The sequence below is a fragment of the Cibotium barometz genome, chromosome 65, assembly GCF_041138505.1.
Source record: "Cibotium barometz isolate CiBa-2024 chromosome 65, ASM4113850v1, whole genome shotgun sequence".
Lineage (NCBI taxonomy): Eukaryota > Viridiplantae > Streptophyta > Polypodiopsida > Cyatheales > Cibotiaceae > Cibotium > Cibotium barometz.
Genome location: NC_141110.1, coordinates 27432121 through 27444672, shown reverse-complemented (window position 1 = coordinate 27444672; position 12552 = coordinate 27432121). Strand labels below are relative to the sequence as shown.

Genomic DNA, 12552 nt, shown 5'->3' with positions numbered 1-12552 from the left:
TCTCTGTCCTAAAAAGCATCACAGCTGCTGCCCCTATCTACAACATCTATCCCTCAAAGTATTCCGTTTGAGCAACAGCAACCTCTCTAAACCTCTAAGGAGGAGGGAAGTTACCTTGTGGAGACACTACCTAGTTGTGGATACTTTTGAGATTGTCCTTGTCTGGATTGGATTGAGAACAAAGAGCTATTCGTGGATATACTTGGATTCATTGAATTTCGGTACTAGCCCGGTGTAAGTCTCTTCTGGGTCATTCTCGTGGTGAGCTCGGCATCAGCTATCTTGTGCCTCGACATCGACCTTGGCCCGATCTCGACATCGACACTTTGTTTGATATTGTATTCATTTGTTCTATTGGTCCTAGCTTGGAAAAGCCCGTGGATTGTTTTTGAAATAAATTCCTGAAGAGGGGGCGGGGCTTGTTCAGCGTTGGGCTTACACTTCATGTGTTCCTTGGTCTTGAAACTTCGTGAGGATTGGTCTTTCTCTTTAATCGGAGCCATGCTTGAAACGATGCAAGATGATTTGTTCCGGAACCATAACGTCAGCTTCGTCCACACTATGTCTAGTTTTTGTTTGTCCTAGCCACTGTGGGGAAAGAGAGTGTGGGGCATAGTCACAGGGGACGGAAGGGATGGATGCTTGGAACGTCGGGATGTTGATTCGGAACGGATTAGAAACGGGGACGGTCGGACGTCCCCCTGGAGGCGTCCCTCACAAGGGACAGGGACGGCTGCAAGAGGGGACATTGTGGGGGAGGGCATTGTGCCGTTGTGCGTTGTCCCGGTTGTTTTTGCCCCTTTTTTGGGCCATTTCTAGCCGTTTATGGCTGTTTGGGGATGCCTTGGCCGTTTCTAGCCGTTTATGGTTGTTTGGGTGGCTGTTTGGGGATGCCTTGAGGCTTGGGCCTTGGCCCTTGCCTCTCTCTCTTGCCTATCTAATATCTATATAAGAACAGCTACAAGCACACACACACCCCTTCAACTTTCAAGGCTTCAAGCAACTCTCTCTCTCTCTCTCTCTAGTCGCACTGTTGCAGAAGAAAATGCAGCTCACTGTTGCAGAAAAAAATGCGTTCCAAGCTTACCATTTTAGTGTAAATTTGTGCTCATTTTGATGTACTTCCAAAGTAGAATAAGTCTAGAGTAGAAAAACTTTAAAAAAAGTATTTTTTGAGTGCCGTTTCCTCCCCCGTCCCCGTCCCCCGTCCCTTGTGACTATGGTCTGGGGTTAGGGTCAGCCATGGTCCACGCCGGAGGAATGGCAGAGTCGATGTTGAGGCTAAGTCTGTCTCTGCCCCAAATCCCAGTCAGGTCTCTCTCTTGCTCCGTTGGGAGGAGCTGTCTAAATGCAAGCCGATCTCCAAGAGACCTAGTAGGTCATGTGCTCAAAGCTCCTTAGGATACATGAGGTCGAGCCCCCTAGCATGTGGCGATCAGGGGGTTCCAAATCAAGGGTTGTCGAAGACGCTCCTTAGAGGCTACCGGAACTGACTGTTGGAGGGCTGGCCTGAGGTGATCCCAAGCTCGTAATAGGTTGGGTGCAAATTTGTCCTCGAAAGGTGGGCTAAAGCTGTGGGCCCGCATCTCTGTGAAGATCCGTCTAGTGCTCTATGGCCAAGGGTCCCCCGGGCTCGGTGTACGGGCTGAAACTGTGGCGAAGAGGAAATTCTTCCATGGCTCGCCGCCTGGAAGAAGTCCTCTAACAATCAACTTGCCCAACTGGGCATGACTCTGAATGGTGGGGTCGATGTTGCTTAGGCCTCCTGTGTGGCACTGTTTTTTGATCACTCTCCAAGCCACTTGGCTTGGGCAGGCCTCCCATCGCTGCCCACCCACAGAAAATTGTGGACCAACCGCTAAACGTGATTAATGCAAGCCGAAGAGAAGGCCTAGCAAGAAGTAATATACAACATGGTGGCAAGAACAACCTGGTTCGCCACCACCACTCCGTCGGCTAAGGAAAGCCTCGCTGAACTCCAATATAGAAGCATTCTTTCGAATGCTCAGAAGAAGAGGGGCTAGCTACTACTTTGCAGAGATATTGATGCCCACCTAGCATCCAAGATAACAGACTAGTGTGCCCCTTTGAATCCACCGGAAAGCCTCAGTTGGATGACAAGTCGGGGCAGGCGGAGAGCCAACCCAAAATCACACGACTTGTGCCAGTTGATTTGTGCTCCCGATGCACAATAGAAGATCTCAATCGCCTCTACAAATCTTTGAAGATTCCCCACATCTACGGATAAGTATGCTGTTGTGTTGTTTGCGACATAGTTACTGGGGAACCCATTCCCCCTCTAGGGAACGGGGGAACATTGTTCCACAGTCTTGGACGTTTCTAAACGTTTCGGAACTTTCCCCCATAAGGAATGGCAAGGGGGAAACGTTCCGGAACGTTCCTATGTTTCGAAACGTTTCCCCTGGTAACATGCCCAGAAGCCTTTAAAAAAGGAAAAAATGTTAAAAAAAACATTTTCCTCTACTTTTTCCACTCAACTATGCATACATAACATAAATTTTCAAAGTTCTAACCTATCCTACTTAAAATTCATCATTTACAATGACATTTTTAAGAATTTCATTATCCTGTTCCCAGGGGCCAAAACGTTCCCCCGAACTATGGTCTGCAAACTTTGAGTTAAGTAGCTTCTGTTGAGTATGGATGGGGAGACGCAATCCTTGGAGCCCAGTCTCTTGAGCTAAGAGAAAACTGCTCATGGCCTCAATGGCAAATAGAAAGAGGTAGGATGCTAGAGGGCAGCCCTGTCAGACTGAGCGAGAAAGGGGAAATATATCACCTCTAGCTCCTTGAATGAGAACCTAAATGTGAGAGGCCGAATAAAGTCTAGAAACACCGCGGATGCACTCCTTTGGAAAACACATCCACAACATTGTGCCCTTTGGAAAGCCCCAATCAACTCTATCGTAGGCTTTCTCGAAAGCCAGGAGCACAATGAGATCTTGTTGCTGCATCTTGGCTGGAGTTGTTGCCTCCCAAAAAGTGAAGATGTTATCGAGAATGCCTTGATCCTGAACAAAACCTGTCCGAGTATCATGAATCAAATTGGGGAGGAAGGGCTGAAGTCTCCAGCTGATGGCCTTGGCCAAAATCTTGTAGGTGGTCCCAAGGAGGGTGATGGGTCTCCACTACCGAATCTCCAATCCGTCACCACCCTCCTTAGGAATCAAGTGAATCAGACCCTCTAAAAGCCTCTCTGGCACGACGCTTGTGGTCATAATCTTGTTGAAGGCTGCTCGAAGGCTGCCTTTCATGAGTTCCCGATGACGCAGAAAAAGGAAATTGGAAATCCATTAGCTCCTGAGCATTTGCCCCTAGGAAGAGCCGTCAAGGCCTCTGTCAGTTCCTCAGCAGGGAGTCAATAGGAAAGTTCGAAGAGACGGGGAAACCACCTCGCCTATGTGCTGCTAGACCCTCTCTTGCGCATCCACCACTTGTGGGGATAATGGAGCACCCGTGAGAAGGGTTCTGAAAAATTCTGTGGCTATGGCTCTCACATGGAGGAGTTTCGAAACGATAGATCCATCCTGGCCTTTCAACCTGCGAATACCATCTCTCTGCCCGTGGGGGCATGCAATCTCAAAGAAATTCCGAGTGACTCTATCTCCGGCCTGGGTCCAAAAGAAAGCTCTAGCATAGTATTTGTACTCCACCCTCCACTCCTCTATGGATTTGAGCTCTATACAGGCCGCAGCCAGGTGACCCTCAAGCCATGGGCTATCAGGGGAACTCTCATGAAGTCGATGGAGAGAAGCAAGGCCTTGGGTGAATGCTCCTCTCCTGCTCACCGAATCTAGCCAATCGTCTCTATGCTGCCTCTTGCAGCAAATTGCTAATCTTGCCAAGGCGTACATTCAAGGTGCCTGCGATAGAACTTGAGAGAAAATCCAGCCCCTCCCGTATCTGCTTTATCTTGTTGCATATCTCGGAGTTCTACATGAAGTTGTTTGGGATCCTAGTGCTCAAGTGTCTGTCCTGCCTCCTTGGATCCTCCAAGGACAAAATAACCAGAGCATGATCGAAGTAGTGCCTGCCAAGATACCAATCATGCCCCCCACGACCGCAAGCCCACTCATCCACATAGAATCTATCAAGTCGAGAAACATTGTGGCCAATTCTCCTCCTATCAAACCTCGAGAAGCTCAGACTCTTGGGGCTGCGTCCAAACTCTGGCAAGTGCCAAGGGTCCTGTCCCCTAAGTGCCAGGATCAACTCCTCCCAAGTAGAGTTCTTTGAGCTAGAAACTATAGCCGTGCCTCCTCCAAGTCTATCCTCCGTTGACTCTATCATGTTAAAGTCCGGACCCATGCACCGAAAATTGGCCCGAGGAAGGGACCGACGAACTGTACTCCAGAAGATGGCTCTGCTTGCAACAGCGTTGGAGCATATACATTTAGAAAGTCCACACAATCCTCGCCAATCCTGATGGTAACCCACTAAGCCCGATGAGTGTCAATGATGCCTGAGCCAACTATTGCCGGCAAGAGCTGCTTGCTGACAGAAATACAAACTCCCCCTTGCATCTTGGAGGGGCCAAAAGAGGGAGACCAAAAAGTGTGACTCCTACTTGGTAAAATCTTCCCGCAGTGATGGGTACGCCCCTCAGAAAGATTGTGCTCCTGGAGGAAGAGAATATCAATGGGTCCCCCAATTGCTGCTCTTTGGAGCTCTCCTTTGAGGATGCCACGCCTTTGAAAACATTGAGGCCCAACTTGGACTTTTCCGTGTAGTCCCCCTCCAGGAAAACAACCTCAAACTAGGAGATGAAGGCAAGAGCGTTGTCCACATGAAATTCCCCATGGTAGTCATCATTCTCACCTGCTTCTCCCCCGCTTTGAACTCTTTAGCCCTCTTAGAAGTATGAGAGTCCTCTTCCAACTGATCATAATATCTCTCATGGAGCTCCCTCTTCTTGCCCTTCTCGGCATGAGAGTGCATAGCAACATTGTCCTGCAAGGGGCCAGCATTCATACCCATTGCATCCTTGCCATGATGTCCTGAGCTAACCTGCTATAAACATGCATTAAGCTTGTTTTATCAATCCAAGAACCCTAGCCAAGTATTTGCCTGCTAATACCTAATCCCAAGGCCTCTAACCGTGTTGGATTAGGTTCGTAATCTGTAGATTAGTGTCCAGGTACATAACAATGACCCTGCCATCTCGAGAGATTACCCACTTACTTGCTTTTCTAGCCTCCATCACCTCGGCCATCCCCGTCCTTCGATGCTCTACTTGCAAGGGTGTGAGATTGTCTCCTAGATTCCTTGGAGAGCCATCTTTTTAAGGAACTTGCCTCGTGATGTATGGTGTGGAAATCTCAGTATTAGGGGGTTGTTCCTTCCTTACATCTACGCCCACACGCTATGTATCTGCAAATGGGGTACTTGCGACTCCCATTTGACTCCCATTTTCCTGGATAGGGAGTTGCCATCTTCCCTAGGCACGGGGCCTTTTGTGAGGCCAACCATCTGCACATTGAACTCTTTGCTCTCTTGGCATTTGTCCTCTTCGAATGTAGCGATCATGATGGCATCCTGAGAGGTCATTGCAGTTTTTTGCTACTTGGATACCTCGACCCATTTGTCGTCGAGGTCGTTCTTGGAAACCTCCACCCATTTGGATGTTGTTGCCTCAACCTCTGGGCAGTGGTTTTGATTCTCTGCTGTGATGAACCTTTTTGGCCTCTTCCAAAGCAGCTTGTAAGTAACTTCACATTTGCCTCTTTCATTTCCAATGCTTGTCGTGCAGATGATTCGTCCTCCTCTGTGGCAACATATGATTTCAGCTTATTACATGCTGCCATACGTGCTCCCTGCCATACATGTCTTCATTACATGATCCTTGCATTGGGCAATTTCTCACTTCAATTGGGCCTGGAATTCAGCCTTGAGGTCTGAATGACCCTCTTCTCTGTTCCTGCAGCCCTGCAAATTCTCTTCCTGCCGATACAGGATGTCTTTGAGTATGCTTATACAAGCATGCATCTTAGAACAGAGGGCATATTTCGATGTATTACTGAATGATTCGATGTCCTGCAAGGCCGCTTTCAATTTTCTGAATTGCCCTAGTCGCTTATTGCTCCGTGCTTCGGGCGGTGAGGATGCCATTTGTGCAATGCTTGCGCAAAGACGGCAAAGGATGAATGTGTGCTGTATGAGGTAAGGTTGGGTCGGCCAGGGAGAAAGCTGGCAGTGCTGTCGGGGCAGGCGTCGCGATGTGCGGAGCACGAACAATCAGCATGGCAAGCACATCGGTGCGTCTGGGCAGGGCTGCCACTTGGTGGCCACCAATGTGCAGCGCGAGTAGCCCGCCGCCCGCGGCGGGGGGGTTAAGGAGCTCACGCCGGGGGGGGGGGGGGGAGAGAGAGAGAGAGAGAGAGAGAGAAGAAGAAGAAGAAGAAGAAGAAGAAGAAGAAGAAGAAGAATGTATTATCGTCCTCTGGGAGCCGATAAACGGCCCATGGGACCTCCACGAAATTATTACAAAGCTGTAAGGAACAAAAAACAAAGCCTCCTCCCTTCATTGGAGGGAAATACAAATATTATGTCTTGTAGGTGTTCCTTATATAGGCATGCAACCCCTCCTTGCCCTCTTGTACCGGCATGTGTTTGGTATAGTGAATGTACTATGTATCCATGCATCTTAGGGATCTTGCGTGTATCTCTTTCCCAAGTCTCTGCTAAGAATGCTACATCTGCGTCTTCCAATACATCATTAAGACGTGCTCCTTTATGCCAAGGGAAGCCTCTACAATTCCAAAACATCACTTTGAGGAGTTTTTGGGTCCCATGGGCAGCGTACCCCTATAGGGTTTTGTCCGATTCTTTTGCTTCTTGTCTTGTCTTGCGTGCTTCATAGAACTCACGCCTTTCTTTTTGTTGTTTGGGTGTTCTATCCTCAGTGACAAAATAGGGAGTTCCTTTTAGGTATATCCTGCTGCTGCTGTCCAATATGATTGTCCTTTTCCTCATGTCCATCATTGTGCACACTATTGCACGGTGGTAGTCTTTGTCTTCTCTTTTCTTTCCTACCCGGTGGGCTCCCAAAACAGCCACATCTGGCATTGCAAAGTGCTCAACAAAAAAATCTGTGATATCTTTTGCTAAAGACAGTGGGGATTCAGTCTCTTGCTCCGGGATTCCACGTATCACTATGTTTTGTGCACGCTTTTCACACTCTCGGCGTTCATTTGCATCAGGTCCTTCTTCAACAAGTGTGTCTATATTGCTGTTCTTCAGCCTGGCTTCATCATTGTTTGTAGCACCATTTTTTACTGCATTAACCCAGCTGGCTGACTGTGTTATTGGTATTTGCATGCTTTTGCTTTCTATCTTCTCATCTACGATGTGTTGTAACTGCTGGATTTTTTCTGCTTGTATTCTGACAGTCTGATCAAGATTTGCATTTTTATATTCGAGTTCTTCGCACTTGAGTGCTAAACTGCTCAGCTCACTTTGTTGTTGGGCAAGTATTGCTTGAATAGATGTGAGAAATGTCCACAAACTTCCTTGTGATGGGACAAATGTCGCTGCATTCTCATCTAGCATAATAGGGGCCATCTCCATTGGCATCATCATATGCATTGGCATTGGGCCTGCACTCAGGCCTGCATTCAAGGGCTGTCCCATAAGCATTGGCATTGAACCTGCACTCGGGCCTACACTCAAGTGTTGTCCCATAGACATTGTTACTGGTGATTTTTGCATCTCATTGTGTGTCTTTTCCTGCATATTTTCTGGTGATTTTCTCAGCACAGTCTTGCTCGCTGTCTTGCTCATTATTGGGGTGGAGTGTGAGAAAATTCCACTCCTATTCACCCGCTTGTTGAAGTTTTCAGCCAGGTTTGTTTTCAAAGCATTAAAAGATGCAACAGTAAACAGTTTGACAGGGTTATCTTAGTAGGTCGAGCAGAAGAGCAAAGAGATCGCGCGACGCTTCAGACTCAAATCGCGACGCGCGGCGCGCGCGCGACAGGAAAAAGTAGCAACAGGTATTGCAGTTCGGCTGAAGAGTAGCGGGGACTAAGGGACCCCTACGGGCATAGTTTCCACGAGTTTCGGAAACGGGGGTGCGGAGCACGGCGGGAAACGGAGTTTCGGAGTTTCGGCCTTCGGGAAGAAACGGGGAAACGGAGTTTCGGTTTTAGGGTTTAATACATACATATATAATTAATAAAAACATTACAAAAGCTTGAAAAATACATCTTTGCTCAAGTTCAATGTCAAAGACTCAAATTATAGATCAAAATTCAGAAATGACAACTGTAGGCTCAAGGCTCAAGCCTCAAAAGAGTCAATACAAAACAAGATCCATCATCCATCATCCATCATCCATAATCCATAATCCATATGTATAGACTATAGTAAATACAAAACATGATCAAAAAATATCCATGTGGTTGGCAGGCTGGCAGCAGCTGCTGGCATGACAAAATCCTAGAGCTAAGTGCTCCAAAAATCACTCATCAAGATCATCCATGGAGGAGTCATCCTCCGACTCATGAGAGTCAGGCTCAGATGAAGAAATGGTAGGATCGTGGTCCTCTGCCTCTGCTGAAGTGGAAGCGATGGATCCCCCCCTCTGCCTCTGAGAATGATTTTTCCCGCTTTAGCTCTCGTGTCCGCAGAGCCTCAGATGTAGGGCCATCCCACTCGCATCCAATGCGGCTGATGGCCCTCATGGTCTTCCTCCATTGATTTGTCTTGGCCACATGAAAGGGAATGGCACACCGTATGAACATCCGGGTGAGCTCCCTAGTTGCCTCTGCAATTGCTTGCTTTTGAAATCCTGCTTGGATGCTAGCCCTTTGTACAGTATTTATTGGAGGGGTGTCTTGTGAATGTGATACATCACCTGGCAAAGGAGTCCTCCTTGCATGCACACCCGACACTGAGGTAGAGGAGAAATCTGATCCTGTGTCTCTGCCTCTGGCCCTCTTTGCTGCTGCTGCTTGACTTGAACCAGCTTCATGCTCTTGACCACCCATTGCTGTAGATACTTCCTCTTCGGGAATGGCCAAACGCTTTCGCCTCCACATTTCAAGGCTTTTCCGAACATCTAGAGGAACAGAGGGGCATGGCCCTACATCTTTGTTTGGAACATGAGCAAGATGGTCCTTCACACGGGTGACACTCCCCGTTTTGACCAACCCACAATATTTACATCTCCATTTCCTGGAGCCACCAGATCCTGCATAGGCCCCCACTTGCTCCACATGCTGCCAAAAAGGATCCGGAGTCCGAGCCATGTTACTTAACTTACTTGTGCGGTTCGAGGTCGGAAGACTCGGAGAGATTCGAGAAGTGGAGGCTGTTTTTCTGGTCCTGCAGGCTGCGAGCAAGGTGTGACTCCTTCTTGCTTGGTAGAGCTTAGATGGCAAAGGTGGAGGCCCCAAGTAGAGAGGTAGAGGGCGTGGTAGAGGGCTGATGTGGAGGTAGAGGAGTAGAGGGCAAGGTAGATGGGTAGAGCAGCTCCAAACAGGCGGCGGAAAGAAGGCGCAAAATGCCGGCGAAAGAGAGCACGCGGGTTTCTAAACCCTGGAAAAAAAAAACTTGGAAGCGCCGTTTCCGTTTCTGGAAACGTTTCCGAGGAAACGTTTCGGTGGTCCAGAAAGGCCGTTTCTGGAAACTATGCCTACGGGTAAGTGTGTTGGGGTTTTACCCCCCATTCGGAGCTGTTGGCGCGGTCCAAATCGCCATCCGAGTTGAGGTGAGGGAGCTAGCTGGAAGGAGGGGGGGGGAGGGGGAGAGGGGAGAGGTGGCGAGGCACGCGGGAGAGCTCAGCACACAGAGAGAGAGAGAGAGAGAGAGAGAGAGAGAGAGAGAGAGTCTACTAAAGATCCAATGGGCCTATGAGACCAAAGTGATACAATAATGTCCATGGCATATCTCATCATGGAACGGAAAATAAAATAGAAAGAAAACATAAACATAGCTATCTCACTGGGGTGATACAAAACTGTCCATGGAAACTCATCATGGGATACGAAGAACATAGAGACACGAGAGTAGCATCAGCTCGGAGTAGATGGTATACCACTCTCCAAAATATCAAGCATGGGGCTAATGAGAGAGAGATAGTTGTGTGTATGTTTGAATGCATTTATAACCTGTAGTCAATACATTTTTTTTAACTTGCAGTCATTTTCAAAGTATATGATGCTGATGGAGACGGTAAGGTGACCCGTGATGATGTACTGGAGGTTCTCCATGACCTATCAGGCCCTTTTCTTTCGGAAGAACAACGCCAGGTTTTAATAAATTTTTACTACCACAAGACTATATCAATTGACAACTTGTAAACAATTTACAAGGTTTCCATGTTTGATGATTTTGAAGTTGAGAAATTGCAGTCTAACAAAGGGCTTGGTGTGTGTTCGTTTTGGACAGCAAGTAGTGAATCGGGCCTTGGAAGAATCAGGATATGTGATCAACAGCCCATTGACCTTGCAAGATTTTCTGAAGGTATGTACCATGGGAGTTCAAGATTGTACTAATACATATATTCAAGAATTTTCATAGCTAAATTCAACATTTAGCACCTATAGGGGATTTGTAACCAGTCACAGCATGCCGGCGTCAGTCACAAAGTTCCTTGCTCTTCATTGGAAGCTCTTTGTCTGCAGCTGGGGTTTAATGCCTTATGGCATTACTGATGCTAGGTTCTACAGTGGGCCTATTTGTTTTGAGCTCTATGGCTGCTTGATCTGTGGTGCAAGAAAGAGATCTTGCTCTGATACCAATGCAAAAAAGCGATCTAGTGAGAGAATAGAGCTCATTGGTTAGAGTCCTCATAACTAGACTCAATGGTTGGAGTCCACACAGGTTGCTCCTTAATGCCTAGAGTAGCCATCGGTTCACGAAGAAAGCCATGAAAGCTTGTGCAAGAAGCGGATAGCTCCAAGAAGATAAAGTGTATAGTACGTCAAAAGATCATAAGGTTGCCCCTGAGGAGATGTGTATCCTTCCTCTCCTTTTGTTCTTTGGTCCTCGCTTCGTACATGGAGGGGAGTTTGTATTTAGCCCTTAGAGGTTGTTTTTTTGTTAACTAATAGAAGGATCTTGTTTCCGGGGGGGGGGAGAGAGAGAGAGAGAGAGAGAGAGAGAGAGAGAGAGAGAGAGATCATAAGGTTGCCAAATACACAAGATATGTGCCTTTTATAGTCCCAAGGCCCATGTGTCCACATGTGTAAATATCACTAAGTCCTATGTGCATGTGCATCCTAAAACTACTTCATTAAAAACCATCCCCTCTTTTCGTCCTCAAAATCGAAGGGTGGTCTTACATGCAAAACATATACAAGAGCCAAATGAAGAAAAGGCCTGCTGGATCAAATGGAAAGCCAAGTATTCGTCGGACCATAACCATAGACATCATGCCACTTGGATCAAAAGGATAAGTCATATCACGCCAAGCCACAAATGTATTGCCACTTAGATCAAACACAAAGTGTTGCCGCAGCATCATTGGAAGGTAATCACCATCGAATAGAAATCCCCAAAACGCGCTATCAAGATCATGACATAAATATCCGCCGGATCAAAAATAAATGTGTCGTGATGACGTGCGGCATTGATAAGCACAATACTCGTCAACTGGTCTCCAACATAACCGAAAGTGAATGTCCTACACAGTATTTGTATTAATGCACATGCATCCACAGATCATAACAAAAGAATGTCTCATAATCCAAATCAATGCTTGGATCAAAAACTGATGTACCATGATGGCATGCCTCATCATCTAGCCCAAATTGATCTACATAGCATCCACCATGAACAAACATGAGTACCTTATAGACATGATCAACATCATCATGAGAACTTCTACGGGCATCAAAGAAGAATGGTTCCTGCCAAGGCATGGGTAAATCCATGCCATCGACATATGAACCATTCTACAACTCAATCAAGGTATGGTCCACATAAATATGATCCACACCATGCATATCCATAGAAGCATAATTTGTATTATCAATCACATGCATACTAACATCACCAATGTCCATCACCAAGTTGCATTTTCTTGAAATCCATCATTGCTTCCGGTTCATGTGAAACATAGGATAAGTCCTCAACCTCAACAAGCTCCTAAGAAGTCACAATGCTATCTTGAGCTCCCAACATCTCATTCAGTCTATTGACATGAAAGACTAGAGGAATTTTGACGTTTTGAGGCAGTTCTAGCCTATAAGCTATCTCTCCGATCTTTATAAGGATCCGAAAAGGTCCACAGTACCTAGGGGATAACTTCCCAACCTTCCTCGTCCGTAATATCTCTAAACTCTTGGGTATTCACAAATACACCAGCATTTCCTTGGATAACTCCCTCGGTGAATGTTGTCTATCAACATAAAACCGTGCTCTATCCTGAGTACTTTTGATAGAATCTCTAGCTCTGGCTAGCATCTCTTACATATTTATCAAGAAATCTCTAGCCTCATCATGTTGAATACCCTTAAGTCCCATAGCTACCGGAGATCTAGTTTGGTATCCGTACATCAATATAAACATGCTGTAACTAGTCATGCT

At 46.9% G+C, this 12552-nt stretch overlaps 1 protein-coding gene across 2 annotated transcripts in view; it reads left to right on the top strand.

Moving 5' to 3' along the window:
- Positions 1-12552, top strand: part of LOC147603122 (uncharacterized) — a 49172-nt gene that overhangs the window by 22013 nt on the left and 14607 nt on the right. For both annotated transcript variants that reach the window (XM_086797172.1, XM_086797173.1), the window contains exons 4-5: positions 10162-10271; positions 10411-10485. In XM_086797172.1, the coding sequence (XP_086653298.1) occupies positions 10162-10271; positions 10411-10485 (185 nt within the window). The remainder of the gene's footprint in view (positions 1-10161; positions 10272-10410; positions 10486-12552) is intronic.